This window comes from Vidua chalybeata, chromosome 7 (assembly GCF_026979565.1).
Source record: "Vidua chalybeata isolate OUT-0048 chromosome 7, bVidCha1 merged haplotype, whole genome shotgun sequence".
NCBI lineage: Eukaryota > Metazoa > Chordata > Aves > Passeriformes > Viduidae > Vidua > Vidua chalybeata.
Window position 1 is genome coordinate 19,982,166 of NC_071536.1, and position 22,136 is coordinate 20,004,301.

The window sequence follows — 22,136 nt, forward strand, 5'->3', positions numbered from 1 at the left end:
CTTCACATTTGGTTTTAGGCAGTGCATCTGAGTCAGATAGATATGCAGATACAGATATATATCCATAATTTACATCCACTTCCCATGCATCCCTTGATAAAAATGATCTACGTTTTCCCAAATGCACTCAGAATAATTGCTGAGCTTCTAGTTTTTCTTTTCAGATAGAGGCAAACTAGAAGTTAAGAACAGGATGCCATGGAAAGTAAGAAAAACTACCAGGAGATTTAATACAAAATCATCCTCTCCTCTGTCTTTCTCCAGTCTTCAAGAAAAGAAGACAGACACAGTAACTTCCTATCTTTTGGACCCATTATTCACTTATGAAAGAGCTACTGGAGGTCTAAGGAAATAAAACCATAACCTTGTGCAGTATAAATTCTTAGAGGCATTCCTTGGGGCTTTTTATTTTTCCCCAGGGTTGGACTGACTACACACACATGCTTAAGGTAAACACCAGAGAAGTAATAATCATAATGTTTATAGCAGGATGAGATTTAGCTGCCTTAGTGTGAAGCAATGCTGCAATGTGAATCATCTTCAATGACATATTTTACAGCACTTACAACTTTCTCTCCACTGGCAAAACTATTAGCTTCCAGTTAATTGGCACTGGAGTGCTTTCAAACATGACTGGAATGGTTACAAAACTGAAAATGTTCCGATGTTAAAGGTTAATCCAAACCTTTCTCTTTAAAGCTACTTTTACAAGTATTTAGAAAGACAGTTGTGTCATACATATATAACCCTCTGACAATTTGAGGAGAGTGTAAGAACATCAATGAGATTTCAAGTGTGATACTTCAGTTGAACAGAAACTCTGTTTTACACTGTAGTCTCCATAGCATGGAAGAAATTAATTTATTAAACTGATATGAGAGAAATAGCAAACCCTTCAAGCGTTTGATCACTGTAGTAACATGGCACACTGTTTTCATGCTGGCATTTTCAAGATAATGTGAAAATAGAGTACTTGGAGGCAAAATGTTAGTTGTGCTGGCAGAAACCTTCAGATTATGCACATGAAAGAAATAGCAAGGATAGTATTATGAAGGAAGGATTTATTTGGGTGGAAAGTTTCTCGTTAGGCCAGTCCTACAGCCAGTAAACTTGCCATTCAATTTCATGGTTACATATATCATCTAGTGAAAGTTTTAAGGCTGTCACTGAAAATATTAGGAGGAAAACCCTGTCTAACCAATTCACTGATGAGCACTTTCCATGCCCTTCTTTCACTCCTAAGTGTGAGCTGCTATGATCAATTCCTTGCAAAGAGTTTTATCACCTTTCACATTTCTCCAAGCAAAATTCATAACATGCTTAAGGGCTTTTCTAGCTTGCTGTTGGGAGATGCAATATTCCACAGAGGAGTTCAAAGGCAGTTGGATGTATCTGAAATACATTAATAGCTGAGTTTTATCTGGCGGGTATCAGGGATTTTCCAGTCTGCATGGACATTTGGAAAACTCTGATTGTAGAATGTCCTGCAGCTACCACCCCTCAAAAAATAAAAAGACCCTCTCCCAAATCAGGCAAATTAAGAAACACTGATATCCCCATCTAACTCTCCACCCACCTCCCAAAGCATTGACACTGCTATAAATTTGTGCTAAAGCCATGGATTGCTCTGGAGGAGAGCTTCTGGAGCTCCAGAAAACCCTCAGAGCCAAGAGCCACTGGGTATTATTTGGGCCTGCTGAAAACAGTCAACTTGCTTAGACTGTTCAGCTGCTACAAAGGTGATAGATGCACACCAGGATATGATATGTTCTTCTTCCCAAATGTGCCAAACAAGTGGACTTGGATTTAGCACCAGAAGATGAAACAAGACTAAGAATTGAATGATAGACCAAGTTGGTCAAAGTACTAACTTCTTAAAGAAAATAAAAATATTGATAGAAAAAAAAAGCTCATTCCTGCTGAACAACAAACACAAAAGCTGTTCTACAAACTTTGGGCTTGGTCAAATTCCAATAAACAAAAATTTGAAACAAAGCAAAGTTGGAATTGGCCCCTGGCATGTTTATTATCACCATTAACCAGCTAACTCTGGTGGTAGCAGATCAACAAAGGACTTTCATTGCTGTGTAGCTGGCAGCTAGCTGCTTTTTCTGCAGACTTTAAAGGGCAATTCTCCCAGCTCAATACTCCAGATGGTATCTCAATCCCATACAAGAAAGTCCGAGGAGCTTCCCACATTGTTTTACCAGTACCTGTAGATGGTTTATTGCTGCACTTAACAGTAAAACATCCATAAACCAAGGTAAAATAGATGAATGCATACTCAGTAATTTGGGATTAAAGACAGGGAGAAAAGGTACAGGAACTAGGTTATGAAGCTGCATTATTTACTCAAAATCATATAGACAAGGACAGAATGTATGTGAGAAATACCTTTCATACAGTGCAGATATCTCCAAGCAAGATTCCTCCAAAGGTGAACTCTCAAATCAATTCCTTGTAACAAGTACTCTAATATGAATGATGGATTTCAATCTACAGTACATACTTCTGTATGCCTCTATTTGGATCTCACTGAAGCCCACTGATGAGGAAATGCAAATAAAGGGAAAAAGTTATGAGCAGTAATCACACCTATCCACAGTATAGCCCAGTGTCCAAAACGTCTTCGCATTTTGGGAACTTGGGCAAAATGTTCTTTCTGTCTGCACAGGACATCATAAAAGAGAAGGACACCTTTCTTAAGTGTGAGGTTATTGAGTTTTATTCCAACTGAATTCACAAAGTGGTAGCTGATGAAGTGCTGTCTTGAATTTGACCTAGGTAACAGTCCCAAATCTAACGCTGGAAAGTGCCCCTAGCCTAAGCACAGTCTGAATAGTTACAGAACCCAGGAAAGGGAAGATACTTAGCCAGTGGCATAAAACCTCCTAGTACCCTTTCTAATATCCTGCTTAAGGTCCTCCTTAAGCATCGGCAGCTCATGCTGAGTGTCTGCATGTCACTGGATACTGTTGTTGTTTGGTTGCCTTCAACAGGGAAAGCAACTTCTTCTAAAGCGCCAGTAGCAGAGCCCAAGAGACTAGGGAAAGCAAGGCAAGATGTATACTAAAATATCTCTTGTTCCCCTTTTCCCCCAGCAATAATCTCTGCCCTATTAAAGACATACAAAGGAGGCCACAAGGTGAAGCACTCCATCGTGGGCAATTGCCACATCAATTCACGCTTACCTGAAAGATGAAAACAACTGAAGCTTCTCTGTTTTGTGAGAATTTACTCTGTCTCCCAGATTTCAAACATTCCTTTGGTCAGTTGTATAGAGACAAAATTTGAATTTCCCATATACAAACAAAGTGTGCTGCTTTATAGACTGAGGTTAGCTTAAATCCAGCAAACCTAGATGAAAGCACTCAAGGCACAAGAGCTCTGAAAGACCTGATCTGTCTGCTCACAATAAGGTTTATGAGGTTCACTTTAGTCCTCTACTAAAAGACTTCCAAACTGAACCAGGCTTGCGTCTGGTCTGCTCAAACTCTGAGTAAGGGAGATCAAATGGACTTATGGACCTTCTAGCAAATTCTTCAGGTTGTGCTTTTGCTTACCAGGCCAGTGCTTCAAACATGAATGTGACACACTGCAGCAAAAAAGTCAAGCTAAAAAGTGACTCTGCCATAACAGAAAAATAAATTCTTTTCTAATGTAGTCTTAAAAAGAATGCTGTAGAGTCCCTCAAAGGTGCAGCAGCAGATCTGACTGCTCTTGTTCTACATTTGAATGTATTCTCAGTCCACAGCACAGTTTCAACCCCTTTAACTTTGAGCTGCTAATGAAATCTTAAAGATGCTTCAGCATGACACAGAACATCATTTAAGAAGATGGAAAAGTTGGAGAGCCTCCACTAACTAATTTGATATACCCCATGGTATGCTCAATTCAGCAAAATATATTTAAAGTGTCCACTTGAGCAAGCACTTCACTGGTTTCATGCATATGTCTTGTCAGGTTCCCTTCATCACATCGATGAAATTTTGTCCTTCAAATTTTCCTCTGAATTTTTGCACTAAAATATGAAATTAAATTTCGGCTAACAAAAAAAAAAAAAAAAAAAGATCAAGCAGTGGTCAAGCAAAGCACCCCCATTCTCCATACTTTTTGCAGAGCTCACCACATGGGGTTCATGCCCTGTCAGGAATATCTGACATCTTCCCCACGGACCTGCTGTCCAGCTGAGTGAGCTCAGTATGGGTGCCTCCCTATGGAAAATGGACAAGGCAAAGGTGGAGAGGCACAAGGCCTCTCTGCTCCTGCAGTTTTTCCCCTTTTTTCCACTTCTTTTGCAGGAAGACTGAGTGGCCAGGCTGTGAACACTGGCACTCCTGCAGAACTTTGCAGCACATACCTCGCAGTGCACAGTGCTTATGGCTCTGATGCCAAACTACTGTCTACTGCTCAGGTGTGCAAAGATCCAAAGCTATCCAACTGCTGACAACAAAACATCAAACATAGTAAATGCAGAATGCTAAAAACATAAAAGCCATTATGCTTGCAGAATTGTAGCTGTTATTTACAGAGATGCCTTTGCCATTGATTTGCTACAGACAGGGTCATAAACAGCAATTTAAGAATGCCACAATTCAAAACAGTTAACATTAAAAAAAACCTCATCGTTATTTAACAACTAGTCATAGACTCACCATATTGCCTGCAGTTGAAGAAACTGGCTCTCTGGCTCGGAAAACTATTTTCAGAGAAACTGCAGATGCCTGAAGTTTTTCCATGGAAATACACTTCCATGTGTAAATGTAAGATTCCAGTAAAATATAAGATTTGCTGTTCTCCATCATCCACTGCTCACCCTCTGGCAGTGGCTGACAGACCTCTGAGCTCAGGCTTTCGACTGAAAGTCAAACTGAGCTTCATGCAAACTTCACAGTTGCAGGTCTTGGTTCTGGAGATGAGAAGGCTTGAAGTACCATTACATAGCTTGTTCTCCATTTTAATCCCCACAATCTGAATGGACTGCACAAACATGTAGCTGGGCTACAGAATCATTAGTTGGGACAGAAAACTACTTTTTGCTGCAATGGTTTTCTGTGGCTGTGAAAGGAAATATATATTCACTGTGAGAGTGCTCAAAGGAGCACTTCTGAGGCTGAGTTTAAACAGTTCATATGCTAAAAATTCAATGTTTATTTCTTTTAAATGGGAAGCATCACTAAGTTCTACACATGCTCACTGTGACTCAAAGCAGTCTGTTTTATCCTCAAATTGCATTTTTCTGCTCCCCCAACTACAGTATGACAGCCTTCAACTTTCTGATTCACTCAAGAAGCTTTAATCCAATTAATGTTGCTTCTGACATAGCCAGAGGTATACATTCCTTCTAGATGATTACCTCAAAAGACAAATATTTAGAGGATGATCCTGAAAAAATAATGGACTCTGAACTTTTGGATCAACTTCTTAATATTTGTGACCTTGTCTACCTACCTATTATACTCCTATTATACCTATTATATATTAACTTTAAGTTAAAACCAAAACTAAACACAACAAACAGTAATCCTTCTCCCCTAAACCAACAAAAAATTTCCCTTAAGATACTATTTTTAAGGCAACAAATAATGCAAAAATACAAGACAGAGCACTGAAAAATAATGCTTAATCCATCCAATAAATAGGAGGTCAAACAGTAGACTCCACAAAATCTTTACTTATCTTCAATATATATAAAAATATCTTAGGTATATATCTTCAATATATATATAAATACCTAGTTTCATACAAAGCTGCAAGTATGAATGTATGGTTGATAGAAGTAGCTCCACTGTTCCAATTTCCTGCCTCCCCAGATTTCTGTAATGATAATTTGCTGCATTTCCACAAAGCTTGACAGATGCAAGCAGATATACAAAATGTTAATTAAAAATAATAGGTAAATAAATGAATGAATAAAATCTTCTTGGCATGGTATTGCTGTTGAGTCAGTCTGGACCATGCAAATGGTAAATAATTCCCACACTGTGGTTATATGTTATATAGATGTTATATGAGGAAGAAGGCATCTATGCACAACTCACTAAAATGTGCAAAATAGCAGGTATGATAAATTGAGAACACTGTATTGCTCTCCTCTTCAATCTTCTGGATTAAGACTTGACTGTCATCTGATTTTCCTCTTGGTTGCAGTTTGAATCAGTTATTTAATATTTAGTATTACAGTGCCAGTTGAGACCAGTCCTGTCCTAAATCTGTATGCTCAAATGCAGCTCTGAAAGTCTTAAGAGCAAAATTTAGTAGTGCAGAAAAGAGGAAAGGAAATACAGTACTAAATTTTGAAGTGATGCTGGTTTATAAATAATAAAGTGTGTTTATATAATTAGGCCAGAAAATATGTATAATACAAAAGGTGTTTTGGTAACTCATTCTAGGTTACATAGTTTCTGTTCAATGATTATGCAACTGATACACCTTTGTGTCAGGTAACCACCTTCTTAGACCAACATGCATTATCTGTTTTCTTTTGTTGCCATGGTGAATGTTACTTTCCTATAGCATTAAGTGTGCCCCAGAGTGGTTTTTAGCCTGCTAAAGCAGATGCTGAACCCTTAGGAGTATGATCTTTGTGGAGGCAGGCTAGGTGTCAGTGCTCTTTCCCCATTTCCCCGAGGAAGCTGCCGGCTGTGCTTTGATCCATGCAGCACATGCCAAGGTTGTGCACAGCAACCACACAGCCTCTGATCACACAGGTAGAGATCAGTCTGCCGGGGAGGGCCTGCTTTGTCTTCACATTCTGTACTTCCATTTCAGAAGATAATCCTCCCCAACTTCCAAGTGAGAGTTGCAGGGCTATCATAGCTAAGATTGGAGGATAAGCAATGCTTTTAGCAGCATATTCAAACCTCATCTTGTCAATTTTGTTTTCCCTTTTATATCTGAAGAAGTATATTTACTTTGTCATTGATGTTCCTTCCCTTTCTGTGTCTCCCATTCATTGCTTGTTGGATCACTGAAAACTCCAGAAAAACCTCTACAAGTTGCTCATTACAGTGAAGCCTTTTTTTGGTCCATTTTTCATTTTTATTTTCCCTCAGTATTCCAAGTACTGTACAAAGAAACAGGGACAGGAAATTTTTGTATTATTTTTTCTTGCAAAAGTGCTTTTATCAGAGCAGCAGCAAAGAAACTAAAGAAGACAGAAACCCAAATTTACCAGGAAGCACCAGCTAACTAAACTATATTCATTAGTCTTAAAGTATTTAAATAACTAACCATAAGGGATAGCATTAAGAATTTCAAAGCACACTTTCTGCAGCACCTTATACTGAATATTTCCTGTCTGATAGTCACAACTTCAGGCTGTTTCAGGGCCTGATCTTAGAAGATTTACCCTGCCAGTAACAGGGACTACATGAGCTGATGCACTACTTGAATCCTCTGAAAAAAAAATTAGTGAAGCATTTAAATCTCACATATCCTTTTTTAAATCTGCTAGTTTATTGAACTTCAGGGAAGTGAAAAATAAACATGCCTGTATGAGAAAATCCTGGTCACCAGTCAATACAAGCAGAAGAGCCTGCCACACTGATAGTACCAGTAAAATGTAATGAGTTCATGGATTTACATATAATGCAAAACAGGAGCACAGTGATGAAGTTATCAGAAAGGTCCCCACTGCAGCCTGGGCTCTGTGTGCTGTCACAGCAGGTCTATGCTGAGACACCAAAGAAGCAGACAGAAACTGTATCAAACACAAGGTTACCATATGCCTGTAGCTACATTACCTACCACATCATTATCCCAAAAAGCATTAGATGAACTAGCAAGTTTCTCATCTCCATCAGCATCACGTACATGTTCTCACAGAGACCACCTACCACTACATAAATTCAGCTACAGGCCACTGCAAGCCTCTTCCATTGGCAGGCAACTTACTAACATAGAAAACAGTGTAGTTATATGCCTAACTAACATAAGTGAAAATTGGTAAACAATGCGAAAGCTAATTTTGCTCTAAACTCTGTGCCTCTGTGAAGAGGCGTAGTCCATGTATCTACAAAAAGAAAGGCAATCAGATATGAAACAAAACTGTGTAACAACATAAATACAAGTGAGAAGAGAGAAGTAAGGATTTGCAGTGTATAAAATAAAATTAATTAACTGCTGTGTATAAAATAACATCTTACTGCCACTTAACTCTTCAGTGTTTCAAGCCACTCCAGTGGCTCAAGTGTCTCCAGTGTTTGCCAGATTCATTTAAAGCTGAGGCTGACTGAAGGTGGCAGCTTGTCTCTGCCACAATGAAGAACTAGACAGTTGAAGGTGCATAGAACACAAGAAAGCAGTAGCTACTGCAGTCTTTTCAGTTTTCCTTTAGTTATCTTCAGTTGTTATATTGTGACTGTAATTTTGGATTTGTGTTAACATTAACTGGAACTTAGGGAGGAATTATTTAATTTCCATAATATAAGATAATGGTGAGCCCATACAACCCCCAAGAGAATGGAAACCTAGTTAATTATAACCTTGCTTAATGTACAATGATAATGTTAAGTGATGGTGTCTTTGCAGGATGAGCACAAGAGTTAATTTAAATTTATTAATTGTGTTAAAAACTATGTCACAGAAGGCAGTAAGGGCAGGGAATTCAGAGTTTTAAGTAATTCAATTTGAGGGAAGAGGGAATTTCGTAAGATGCAAAATAATAAGTGCTTAAAGCACTAAAGTCTTAAAACACAGTGAGCATATTATGAGGACATGGCATGGACATCTTTGCCTGTCTGCTCCAACAGAATAGCAGGGAAAGAGAGCTGGCAACTTCTGACATTTAAACAGTGTTGTAATTTCCGCCTAATACCATGTTCAGGCAGTGAGAAGTCCTGAGGCCCAGCTTAAAAAGACAGAATGGTGATCACAGACGAGATTCATCTGTGGGTACGGCAGACACAGTTAGGAGAGGAATCATGAGGGAAACTGCCAACCTTGCCCAATGCTGGGGTCTGTTCCATATGAGCCCTGAGCTAACTGGAGCCTTTTGAGCAGCATACTATGGAGTTGCAAGAAGTCTACTTCCATCTTGCTCTTCTCCAGATGATTCAGCTCTTTAATGTAGCAGGATAGGAGGGCAACAAGAGCAGACCCAGATCCAGTATTTTACTATTCCAAATTAAAAAATGATAGGAAGAATGAGATAAAGGGTATAAACAGAGCCACAGGTGCAGCTCTTAGTAGAAAAGTATTCATTCACTCAGCCTGTGTTACTCTAAGCCCTTGTATTAGAGCTGGCAGAAGGAAGAGATCCACTCAGAGGTCCACATGGCACAACATGCCCTGCTCCACCACACTTTGTCCTCCCACCCTCTCACATCAGGAGGGGCCAGGTGGCTGAAGCTGCTTCCCCTGCTTCTCTCCTCCATCACATCAAAACCTGAGCTTTCACCATGGACACAAGTACTGCCCATGCTTCCCTGGTTTACCTTCTGTTACTTGACTGCACACACACTCTCCACAACCACAAGAAACAGAACTCCAGCAAGCTCATTACCCTCAAGAGGAAAATCTGAGTGATGTGGACTCTGTGTTTGCATGCAGGGTAACCTTTAATCCCAGAGAGAATGGTGGCTCACCCTACAAAACAGCAGTACAGCCAGCTGTCTGGCAGGGCAAATCAGAGGGCAAGGATGCACAGCTTAGGGAGGAGGCCTTTACTGCTTATTGGACCTACAATGGTAGCCTGTGCTGCTGAACTACAGCTTGAGCCAGCCTCTGCAAGTATGCCTAATACAGATGTTCCAAGAGGCAAAGCTGAATGTATAAATCCACAGCAAACCACGCTGTAGCAGCTGGGCTTGATTGCCCAGAGTCTGCCTTTGGAAGTGTGAGTGCTGGGCAAGCTGTGTGATGGAGAGGAGGTACATGGAAGATGTTTAATATAGATTTATCAGAGAACATGTGTTAGAGAATAATTAAAATTGCTGACATGGCTGCACTGTGTTCTCACAACTTTAAAATTAGGACAACTTGCTAGCCATTGACTTATTTGTGTGTCCAGGGACTCAAGCTACAAATTACAATGTATTATGTAACTCAAGGCAACCAGTACTGTCTTACTCTCCTTCTCTTGGAGCAGGGAGGCCATCAGTGACCCCGTGCTGAACGACATCATACAAAAACATACATTTACACAAAATAAAAGGCTCCATCGATACTCTTCCACACTGACTTCATATATGGCTTAGAGAGTAGCAGACAAATGAATCAGTAACATGCAGAGCTATTGAGTGCTACTGTTGTAGAGTAACATTTCACCCTGATGTAAAACAGATCAGGATTTCTTTCTTGGTTCTTACATAGTCAAACATGACTCCAGGCCTTCTTGCACAGCTCTAGTTTCCCTGACATGAGTCTCAGTATAAATGCCTCGTTCACTTTTGCTTTCTAAAGAGGCTTTGCATTCACGCACATCTCTCTTCATTCAAAATATTACTAGACATAATTCTTTTAAGAGAGTAACAGGTCCTTGAATGTATCAACTCCAGAGTCCAAATGCAACTCTTACAGTACTATCATAAAACTGCAGTATTTTACATGCTTAGTATAGATAACAATTGTCAGATGATCTTTGCTGCTCTGCACTTCAGTTACCACTTGCTGGCAATTAAAATTCTCCTTTCTCAACTCCTCTACCACCTGAAGCCATAATAAACACCTCTTGCACTCAGCAAAGTCACATCTTCCCTGTTCTGGAACAATTTCACAGACTCCAACTACCTTCACATTTCATTGAACACCCATGTCCTTCATCCACAAGCTGCCTCACAAATCTGACTGCCAGCACCTGAGCCTACTTGCCCTTCATGTCACAATCCACTTATCAACACAATACCAAATATCTGATTGCCCAAGTAACAGCAATTCTCGTTCCATGGAAAACAGCAAAGGAAAACAAGGGAGATAGTGCAGCTCTGTGGCCATTGAAGAGTAACTACCACACTTGCTGCAGAGCATGTTGTGTGTCTTCACAGACCCATCCCCCTTCACTTTTCTGGTCATGAAACACTGGTTAGTCCTTCATTCCATGTAGCACTGGAGCAGTTGACAAATCAGAATTAAATGGATGCAAAGTACTATCTACTACAAATTTTTGCTCAGATCAGAAGTGTGTTAGAAGCTGGCTTAGGAGAGCCTGATGCTATTAAACACTCAAGAGCTAAAAGCCTATTTATTTTTTAATGCTTTACTGCTCAACACAAAGCACAGACTGATGAATTCTTTCACAAATTTTGTTATCATGTGTATCAGCACAGTTCAGAATTTCAACAACCACACAGCTGTCTTAATTTCTTTCCCTTGCACTGTTATTTTTCCAGTACAGCTTTGTAGGAGGGAATTACTCTGCTAGTTGAGAAAAGGAGTAGGCCCAAAAAGTTGCAAACCACCCACAGAATTTTCACATAAATGTGTGTAACAAGCAAAAAAAACTCCAATCGGTATTTCTCTATATCTATACACATACATGTGCACACACACATACATATACAGTCATAGATAGACAAAATCTTCCTCCAAAGCAACATGCATAAAGAAAATTTAAATTCCTTAGGAAAAAGAATGTCTAGCTAGGATACGAGACAGAGGCTCTTCTCTCCCCTACATCAAAACTAAAAGACACCCTACTTACAGACAATTTTGTATCCAAGCTTCTTCTAGAGAATAAAGGGGGGAAAAAATAGATCTTTGGCTCTTCAGTCTGCACATTTCCATGTTTTCACACACAGAATGTTGCATAAACTCAAAACATCTCTCTTGGCCATATGTTTCTTCCAGACACTCCTTAGAAACGATATAAATGTCTCTAATAAACAGCTTGCTTAAATGTACATAGCTGTAGGACAGACAAGTCACTGGTTGACATTGATGACATTCCAAAATCCCAGGCTAGTAAATTACAGCATCACAGGTTCTCTCCCCTTGCACCGGACAACAAGGGGAGAGGACAGAATGCTCTCTCTTTTTATACTACCAAGTCTTTGAGAAAACCAGACATGCCTACACAGTGGTAGTATGAGCAGAAACAACACACTAAAACTGGGAAGTCACTGGAAGTGGTTTGGGAATCACTACTGCATTGGCTTTCTGACACATCAAACATTAACAAAGGTATTATTGGATCTTGCATTCTGTGTGGCAATAAGCAAAGTAATATTTTTGATGTTAGGCTGTGCCATAGGGACAGAGAGAAAAGAATAATAAAAACCCAACAGAAACACATGGAAATAGAAAAGTCCATTTTGCACACTCAGTTGACCACTTTTTTCCTCCTTTATGCATCTTGGATCTTCCAAGTGGAAGAAAGGAGTGCTAATGGTCTAAGTTCACAAAACAGAAAGAAAAGCTATGGACAGACTAACCCCTGCAGCTAAGACAGTAAGCTAAGTGCCTGAGCTTTGCAATCTGAAGTTATACTAGGTGGATACCTTTCCTAGTGACTACAAACTGTGACTTTAACTCCAGGTTTCATGCCAGAATCACCACATCCTTGGGATACAAGGGCTGACTTGCTAGTAAAATGATACTATAAACTACTATAAAACTAATATAAAATAATGTCTATAAACAGGAGATTTTATTACTGCCTTTTTCTACATATAACCATCATCTGCCCATAGCCTGAATATCTGACAAAGACTGGCAGCAAAGGAATTATTCCACTTGGGAAAAAAACAACAAAATCAACAAAAAATACCCCCCACAAAACAAACAAACAAACACACAAACAAAAAACACAAAAAAAAACCAAACAACCCCCCCCAAACAAACATACAAACAAACCACAAAACACAACAAGACAAAAAACCAAACAAACCCACAAAACAACAAAAACCCCGCAAAAAACAAACAAACAAAAACACCACCTAACATCCCCTCTCCCCTCAAGAAGCAGTGAGCAGTGTAGGTTTTAGGGTTTCTCTGCACTCTGTTTATGTCCAGAATTGTAATTGATTGAAAAGAAGGGAAGGGTTAGAGAAAGTAAGAAATCTGTGACAATAAGAACCTAGTAATGAGTTACTGGCATAGTGTGTTTGGGGCTGGATCTTTGGCATCATTCATCTCAGGTAAGTGTGCTTATCATTAAATTTCACTCTCAGCTTTTGTCACATTAAAGCTACTCTACCTTAGTGCCCACGCTATTCATTTGCAAGAAAGATAAAGCAGTCAAAAATGGCCTACAGCCCTTCTGGCACAGCTCCTCTTCCCTTTCATCATGGAAAAGCCACTCTGGGCCCAAGGAACGCTTTGTCTAGCAGTAAATTGAATTATCACCATGTAAAAAGAATTGGAGTTCTTTTCAAGCAGATCCACATTTGGTGTGGGTTCTTTCACTTTTCTTCCCAAGCCATAGTCAGTGCTGTTCCCAGCAAAACTGAAGTCTTCTCTGGAGGGACAACAGCAGCTCAGCAGTATGAAGGTGTAGGCAGAGATCACTGTCATTTTCCTTGCTCTGTTCTTGCTTATTACATAAGGGCATACTTTGTTGTGTCGAAACTCTCCACTGGCACCTGAATCACTGAAGACTTGTGTGCTCCCCTTCCCATGACTGTTGTGGGAACACATACTTGAGGTAGCTCAGAGCTTCAAAGCACCTGTCACACACAGTCACTACATCTGAAAAGCCACCCCATTAACTCAATAGCTATGAAAAGGCTATGGACCTCATACCAAGGGATTTCTTTGGTCAAAACTTTCTGAAGTACCTCACTTAGTGCTCTGATGGACAGATTTAACTAAACATCACTTTAAAACCCATACTGAAGGGATAAAAGGGTAACCCTGGGTTCCCAGTGGTAGCCTTATTACATGCCAACAACTTTGCCCAAGATGTGTCAGGTCAGCTGGTGGCACACAGTCCATCACTGGAAATGCTCCCAGGGCAAGGCACACACAATTGGTTGGATAACACCACATTCCCACAGCACTACGTAGAAATGGAGAGGCAGCTCCCACTACACCTCTTACAAACCATGAACAGATAGAACCTCAAGTATTGACCTATTATTTATGCCATCTTACTTCTTTTTAGGCAAGTTCTATCATTACTATTAAATACACATATTGGAGAAATGCCAGTGGTTCCCTCTAAACAAAGCTGGCACTATATTCTGTCAGCACGTCACTACAGCTTGACCTTACCTTCCAGTCTGCATTCATAGCTGTCATTTGCATCCTATTTTGATCATGTATGTCACAAAGGAGCAAATTCAGCACCCATTACTGTCCTATCCATGCCAGTATTTCATGGTATGCTTAAATTTTTCTACCTGTAGGGTCACCCAAATGCCCTGGCACCAGTGCAAGAGAGTGAGGTCTTTGAGCTGAGTTACAGAGGATGCAAACCATGCCACCCAAATATGCTACCTCTAACACTAATAAAGCAATAATTTTTCCCAAGACTCCACAGCCAACAAGTTAACAACTACAACCTTTGCAGAAAAAAAGTTTGTTCTTCACTGATCTCAAAAATTAGTAACTCTAAGGCCAGCAGCTGCTGGCAACCAAATGACCAAGTCTGTGCATACTCCCATCATGCCTTGATTTATTAAACATTAAGGAAGGAGGATTTTAGCTGTAAATACCAAAGAAAGGACTTAAGCATTCTGACATTTAGGTTCTTCTGTTTAATAAAGGGCAATCATCTTTAGACAATTTATTTTTTGTCTTCTTTTTATTTAACAACCCAACTGCCTTTCATCTTTACTCCTCCATCTCAGATGTCCATCAGGTTGTACGGCTAAAGGTAGTGCTGTAAGGACAGCACCTACCACCAGATGACTTGTCTTAAAGGATCAGGCTGGTGCCCTGATAGCATAGAATCACAGCAACATGACTTCTGAAAGCTTTGGACCACTGAAAATACCCGAAAAGTACAATCTGACTCCTTCAAGAGAATGAAGATTATTTTTCTCATTAGTTATATTCTACCAATGTGTATAATTTTCTAGTTGTCTGCAAAAGTACCTGTGAAAAACAAAGGGGAAAACTGATGAGAACACAAGCTCAACAAGACTCAAGAAGAGAACATGCATCCTTACATGCTCTCACAGAACTTCCTAAGGGTGCTGGGCTTTTCCTGGTTGCGTCTTTGTCGAAACCAACGTTGAATGCTGCGCACATCCCAGTCCAGCTGCTTGGAGAGGCCTTCCAGCCTCTTCTCATCTGGATGCTACAAAACAGAGAAGCACAAAAATTATTTTCTAGCTCAACTGCATTAACACTTTAAATTCAGAACCAGTGTAATTGACTATTGTCAGACACATGGATACACAGAAATACATTCACAGAAATTTCTACTACCAGATTCCCATCAGAATACATTTACAATGACAATTATTAATCTAGAACAGATGTTGTAGTATAACATGCAGATCCATTACTGATAAAAAAATTTTAAAGAGACAACGGGATTGAAACTGGCCTGAAACTTGGAAGTGAAGTTTAGCAGCCATAAAATGCCATGCATTTCTGGAGCAGTGGCTCTTTCAAACACTGCCTGCCACACACTAATACCTGTTCTACTCTCCTACATCAGGATCTTTGCCCTGTTGACTGTTGCACTAGGGAAGACGATTGACTGACATAGAAAGAAGATAAATCCCATGTTTCTGCACAATAATGTTAAAAAACGACGTCGTTAAACAAAGTGGCACCGTCAAAAGAAAGATCACCTTGACAACAGGGAGACAGAATTGTTTTCTGTAAAACTACATATACACAAATATTCTCCAAAGCAGAAAATGTAGAAGTCTCATGCCATTAATGTGGCTGCAAACCAGAGCAGAGATAAAGCAAAAGAAAATGAGTCTGTCCTTAATTTGAAGAGCAGTACAGGATGAACCTCCAATCATACAGTAATTCTACATGTACAGTGAAGCATATGTACTACTTGTATATTTCTCCTGATCACATAGTTTTTTAAATAAACAGAAAAATGGACAATCTGTTTTCTGGAACTTTAGCTTTATTTCTGCAAACCAGTTACATATATTGAATGAAGTACAAGAGCTCTTACAACAAAGAGCTTTAAATTTTTAATTGTTGCAGGACAGAAACCAGCAAAATTTCTGTTAGGCTGAAGTTTTGTCTATCAGCCTCCAAGAAAACACAGGAAAGAGAGGGAAATGAAAGGATGAGACAAGAGAAGGTTGAAGTATTTGCATCTATCTCAATAAAGTTTTTTAGTCAACCAAAATATCTACTAGTTTTTCAATGGAAGGTTAAGAAAAGCAATTTCTGTAACCTTAGAAAAATGAAATGTTTGATGTAGCTCTTAGGAGTTTGACTAGTGCGAACTGCTGAATTCACAGAATTCACAGAATTACTGTATAGGATTCAAAAAAGGCAGGTAGCTAAACTGGACAGTTTCTCTGAGAGCAGCTACCAGATTCTTGCAGGAAAGCAAATACTTCCATTTGGAGCTCTTCATACTCACAGGTATCTCACGCCCTGTGTCAGACTACCAGATTTTATGAGGAAATATGAGGAAATATTAAAACCAAACAACCAAACAACCAAACAACGTCACAACAAACAAAACCTAACCATTTTTCCTTCAGCTGGGTCTCTGTGAGTGTGTACCCTACAGCTTTCAGAAACAAAGCACATGCAATTCCATCCCTGAAAACGGGACAAAAGTCACAGCAAGTGCCATGGTGTTCTTTGGATAGTGTAGGACACACAAGCAAGACAGATCCAAAGCATATTTCACTGCCAGTGACACTGAACCCAGTTTTGCCCTTTATGACTTTAATACACTATGAAGTTTACACTGGTGCCCAGCTGCAGTCTGGAGCCAAGGTGGGAATGAAAGCTCCTGCAGAAAAATTTGGGATGCTTGAAAAACATGGACAAAACAACAAACAGATTAAGTTGAGATATCATATGGTGAGAGATGTAGAGACAGATATGTAAGCTGGGGGGGGAAATCTTGTACAAGAAAGATATGCAAGCTGTAAATAAAACATTATTCAGTCAGTTTCTCCCATTTTTCTATGTTGTGCTCCTTTAGCTGGGACACCAGAAAGACAGGCCTTTCCCTTGAAACAGTAGTTTTGTAGCTTCATGGAAAACACAGTATCAATATTACTGGCTTACAATGAGCCCTTTTTTTTCTAAAAACCCAACAATTTTGCAAAAATTGATACAAAATAGATAAGAAGCAAAAACAGATAAGAAGCAAAAAAAAGTAGGTGGCCATATGGCATCTACAAAGCGTTTCTGTGACAATTTTTTTTTAAATGAAAACTTACAGGAGACATCACAAAGGGATACACAACTCCTCAAGCTGGCATATTAAAGACATCCCCAATACTTGAATTTCTGGTTTGAGGTGAAAAAAATGCAGCACTTGCATTTATATGTTAGTTTTGCTTTGTTCAGACATAGTTTACAGTGCCACATCTCACTTCACAAGGTAAATATTTTAGTCAGACACACTACCTTTGTGATAGCTGTGAAAACCTTCTCCAAGATAGCATTAGGTTGAGCTTTCTGTGGTCCATTGGCTTGGACTTTAAGGCCTAAGGCACATGGTTTAGCAATGAACCTGTGAGAAACAGAAAAATGAGAGAAGAAAACAGGTGAAATCCTTCAGTTATTCATTACTGTTATCAATCATGGCATGTGGTAAATGGGCAAACATTATAATCCTGCCAACAAGAACCACACTTAGTTTTACAGCCAAAAAGCAAGCTCATATAGGCAATTACATCACAAAGTAAGGAACATCACTTTGAAGGATGAAAGGAACTCCACGGAACACATGAAACAGAGGATTTTCTTTCATGTTGTGAAGAAAGAGATTAGAACAAAAGCATGAGAGGAATGCCTCCTAGAGAAGCACCAACTAAAGAAAAGAGCAGGGCAACTTGAGGAGCATATAATATTATCCTCCAAACACAGCCTTTTTAAAAATCCGTTTCCAAAGTACCTACTGCCTCAGGACTCCTTTGGCACAATAGAATTTCAGAATCCTGAAAGGCAGTAAGCACTTAAGCTGCCCAGTCAATACAATCTCCTAAGAGCATAAAATTTACATAGTACAGAGACACAAACAATGCTCTTCTGCTAAAGTATGAGGCTGTCCAAAATCCTCACACCAATCTGAAAGTTCTCTGAGACATTTTAGAGATGAATTGGATAGTTTACATTACAGATAGTCAAAGACCACCACTCTACTCATGAAAAATTAAATTATTTTTAACTATGAGTCTCAATCTGGAATTCCCATGAAAGCTAAAAATGCTGTATAGGAATCACATTCATATCTGAAGACTATGAACTTCTGCCATCTTTGAACTATATAACTCGTGATTTCACTTAAACAGCTTCTGTTTCCCAAAACTTCATTTGCTGACAAGGACCAAAACAACACTTGGTACTTAAGTAGTTCCACATTTATCCAGCTGAATGACCACAAGCTATAAAAAATCCCGGAATTCTTACCCACACACCAGCCCCATTTTAAGCCCTGTTATGAGCTACAACTGCTGTTTCTGCCAGGTTTAAGACTGCACTGCTGATTAAAGGGAATTATGTCCTAATCAATGTGATAGTGGTTACAGGAATAGTATTTGACAAACAAAAATGGGTGATGCCAGACCACCCTGTTTTCCTGGAGAAAAAATCTTGATACATTGACACAATTCCATATGAAAGGCAATTCTATAGCCGGAAATAATGTTAGTGATTGACTGAGAGTGAGAAGACAAATATTCAAAAACACATGCACTGTATCAGTGATCTTACTATTTGCTCCTAGCACGTTACAGAAGAAAAAAACCCTTATACTCTGTAAAACTTTGGTGGCAATCTAAATTGGTTGCAGATTGCAGCCATTGTGTTATCTCTATAGTATCAACCAAATTAAAGGCGTTGCATCAGGTGTCAATTCCCTGCTTTATAGAGTTCAGAGCTTGGATGAATCCAGTTTCACTACTAAGCTCAAGAAGACAATCCAGTCTTCTGCTCATGAAAGAGAAGCATGTAAGCTCTGCACATGTTAAATGTAAATACAGTTTAATCAAGCCACATTGGAGACTTGTACGTTAGTTAAAGCTGACAAAAGTGAGAATTGTATTCTTAAGTTCAATACAGACATAACCAAACCATGCAGTGCTGGTCATTTCTGCTTGCTGATAAACAAAAAGATAGCTGAAGAAGCCAATGCAATCTGAATTCAGAAATTTACTTTACTAAGGAATTCTAAAACACTTCATTATAGAACAACAGGGCTCAGAATATTAGCATCTATGTCTTTGTATCAAAAAGCTGAAAGACAGCCAGAAATTCAAGTCTTCATTATTACAGACAATTTAAAGACCATAAAAACAATTTCCTGAAGAGTAAGCCATAGACAAGAGTCAATCCTTAAAGAGACGATAAAGGCAATGTCAATCAGTGTTAAAGGTAATTTTACAAAGCCATAAAAGGAAACACTTAAAATTAGAGGGGCAGGGGAATGCTGTCAGCAGAGTAAAAACAAATAAAAGAAGCAGAAGACAACTGCAGCAGCTTTATGCATTCACAGAAGAAACCAAGCTCAGCCTCCACCATCAACAAGAAGATCAAGAAATAGTCATTAAATAAACACAAAAATCAAAATAAAAATTGATTCAGATGGATTTTCTGTGCACTTAGTAAATCAGTCTCCTCTGAAATAAGACATGATTTGGGAGTTTTTTGTTTATTTGGAGGGTATGGGGGGGGCTTTTCTTTGGTTGGGTGGGAGGGGGATTTTGTTTGTTTGCTTGGTGTTTTTGCTGTTGTTTTGTTTGTTTGTTGTTCTTTTAATAAAATACATCTTGCAACTTCTGTTTTGCTTTTCTCCTTCTCCTGAGTGAAGGAATGTGATGGCCATGATATAACTGCAATAGAAAGGCAGTTCCCCGAACGTGCTAATTTAAAAGGAAAAAAGCAGATAAAAAGTCCCAGTTAGAAAAAAATTAAAAAATATGCAATTCCAACACGTTTCATGCTGAGCTGATCTTCATTTAAATCTAAGCCAACCAGCTGGGTTTGCTTAAATTACATTCTTAAAATTACATGTGATGCTAATGAATAGCCTAGGTAAATCCAGGACAAAGCACAGACCCAGTGGGGTTGTTTTTTACCTTAAAATTGTAATATAGATGTTATACCCATTACGTAAAACAAAACACATTTTCTAAACACAAACATGAGCTTTTCTGCCTTTGTTGCGTATGTTTTTCACATACATGGGAGGAATGGGCGCGTGACTTAAAGCAGAGCTTGTCCACAGTACACAGCTGCAAGACACAGGATTATCTTGGCCAGCTATGTCAGTGATGAAGGGACAGGGAAAGCTACAAAAAACCCACGAAGGTCCCACTAGGACATGCAAGAGAAAGCAGTTTTAACTGAAACATTTTATACACCTGCAATACTGAGCAGGTTTGACCACTAATTCAAGTATACATGAGCCAAGCTTTGTCCATGTGACTACTTTTGGTAGAACTTGTAAAATGTGAGATTTTTTTTTCACAGAAAAACTTAACCAAATAAAGATATACTTTAGAGTATAAAAACTGTTCTTCAGGGCTATAATAGTAGAGTTCAAAGTAGTTTAAAGTAGAGTTCATTTAATAGGGTCCCAAATTTCACAGGTGTCATAAAAAGCATCATTAACATAATACTATTCTATAATAATTTAAATTGATTAATAAGTAAAAAAAAACAGAATTAATGTTTGATACATGTACAAACTATGAGTGTTTTGCCAAATGCTGCACTTCTTAAAAGCATTGTTCATTTTTTCCATTTCTGCTTACACTGTGGTATTCAATTCCCTAAACAGTCTTGGTGAAACCCATGGGACTATTTATTGCACAAGGTACTGCAATTAAGAGGGAGCAACTATTGCGAAAGAGTAAGGAGAATGGAATTGAGTATTTTGCCAGCTTTTCTCTTTAAAACATGGAAATCTGAACAACCACCACACCAATATCTCTTTTTCAATGTATTTCAGTACAGCTGAATTAAAAGCTGGTATTCAATTACACAGAAATTAAAGGACAAACACATTTTGCTGAATATAGCCCCATTTATTCTGGATGTAGAAAGAAAAGACTAAGACAGAAACAAGGGAATTAAAATCAGAATTAAATAACCTTTTGAAAGGCAGCTTCCTCATTCACAGACAGAAGCCACATTTAAAAACCAACCCAGGCCAAGGCAAGAAGCCCCCAGTGAGGCAGCTCAGAGGAGCTGGGTTCCTGCAGAGCCCCGGTGAGGAGAGCCCTGAGCCTTTGCAGCCCACCCAGAGCGCACCCAGTGTGCGCCCGAACCCCCCAGGCAGGGCCTGGCCAGCATCTCCCATCCTGTCCTGCCCAATTCACTTCTTTACAACAGCGAGGCCTCCCAGCCCAGCCCAAACTTAAGAGATCAGTGTTTCTCTAGAAAGGGGTCAAAAACCCTTTGAAAAATGATCCCCCACCTTGTCCAGGGTATAAAAAAAACCCACCATCTTCACCTTGAATCCTTTGAGGATGATGTGCATTTGCAATTGCAAAGTCTGTGTTAAATAAATAAGATTTTTAAAGTATCACATGAAGGATGAGAAGAAAAGCAAAATTATTTTTAAATTTTTCTTACAATAAATCAAACAGCCCTACTTGCAACATGTAATTTTTGCCCTGAATCTGGCCAGACACAGATACAGAACTCTTTAGTCATCTGGGGCACTGGGAATGTGCCTGTAGGGCCCTCTGATAGGATGTGAATGCAGTGTTTTCACACCAGCAGGTCATCTGCCATTTTCGAGCTGACCTTTAGCAAATTCATGTCTGACAGTTTCTCAGCAGCTCTGCAGATATTTAAACCACCACAGAGCCCACAGCAGGTAAACAGGGATTACAGGTTCGGGACTTTTTAAACAGCCTTAAAGGTCTGCAAGAATTAACAAGGCTTTCTAAAGAGGGCCAAAAAACCCAGAAAAGCCAACCAAACAAACAAATATTAAGCTAACAGGGCTAATGAATATTAGATTCATGTAAGTCACACTCTTTTAAATGTATGGAAAGAAAATAATGGCTTCTTCTAAACCATCAATTTAAGAAACACTAGTCTAAAAATAATTGACATATTAGGTAAGTGATACACGT

General features: G+C 39.1%; 1 protein-coding gene across 1 annotated transcript in view; it reads right to left on the reverse strand.

The window, feature by feature from the left end:
* The window catches only part of CERS6 (ceramide synthase 6), a 95,858-nt gene that overhangs the window by 43,420 nt on the left and 30,302 nt on the right, over window positions 1–22,136 (reverse strand). Inside the window, exons 2-3 of the mRNA XM_053948072.1 lie at window positions 17,455–17,560; window positions 15,051–15,181 (exon numbers count right to left, since the gene is read on the reverse strand). Of these exons, the coding sequence (XP_053804047.1) occupies window positions 15,051–15,181; window positions 17,455–17,560 (237 nt within the window). The remainder of the gene's footprint in view (window positions 1–15,050; window positions 15,182–17,454; window positions 17,561–22,136) is intronic.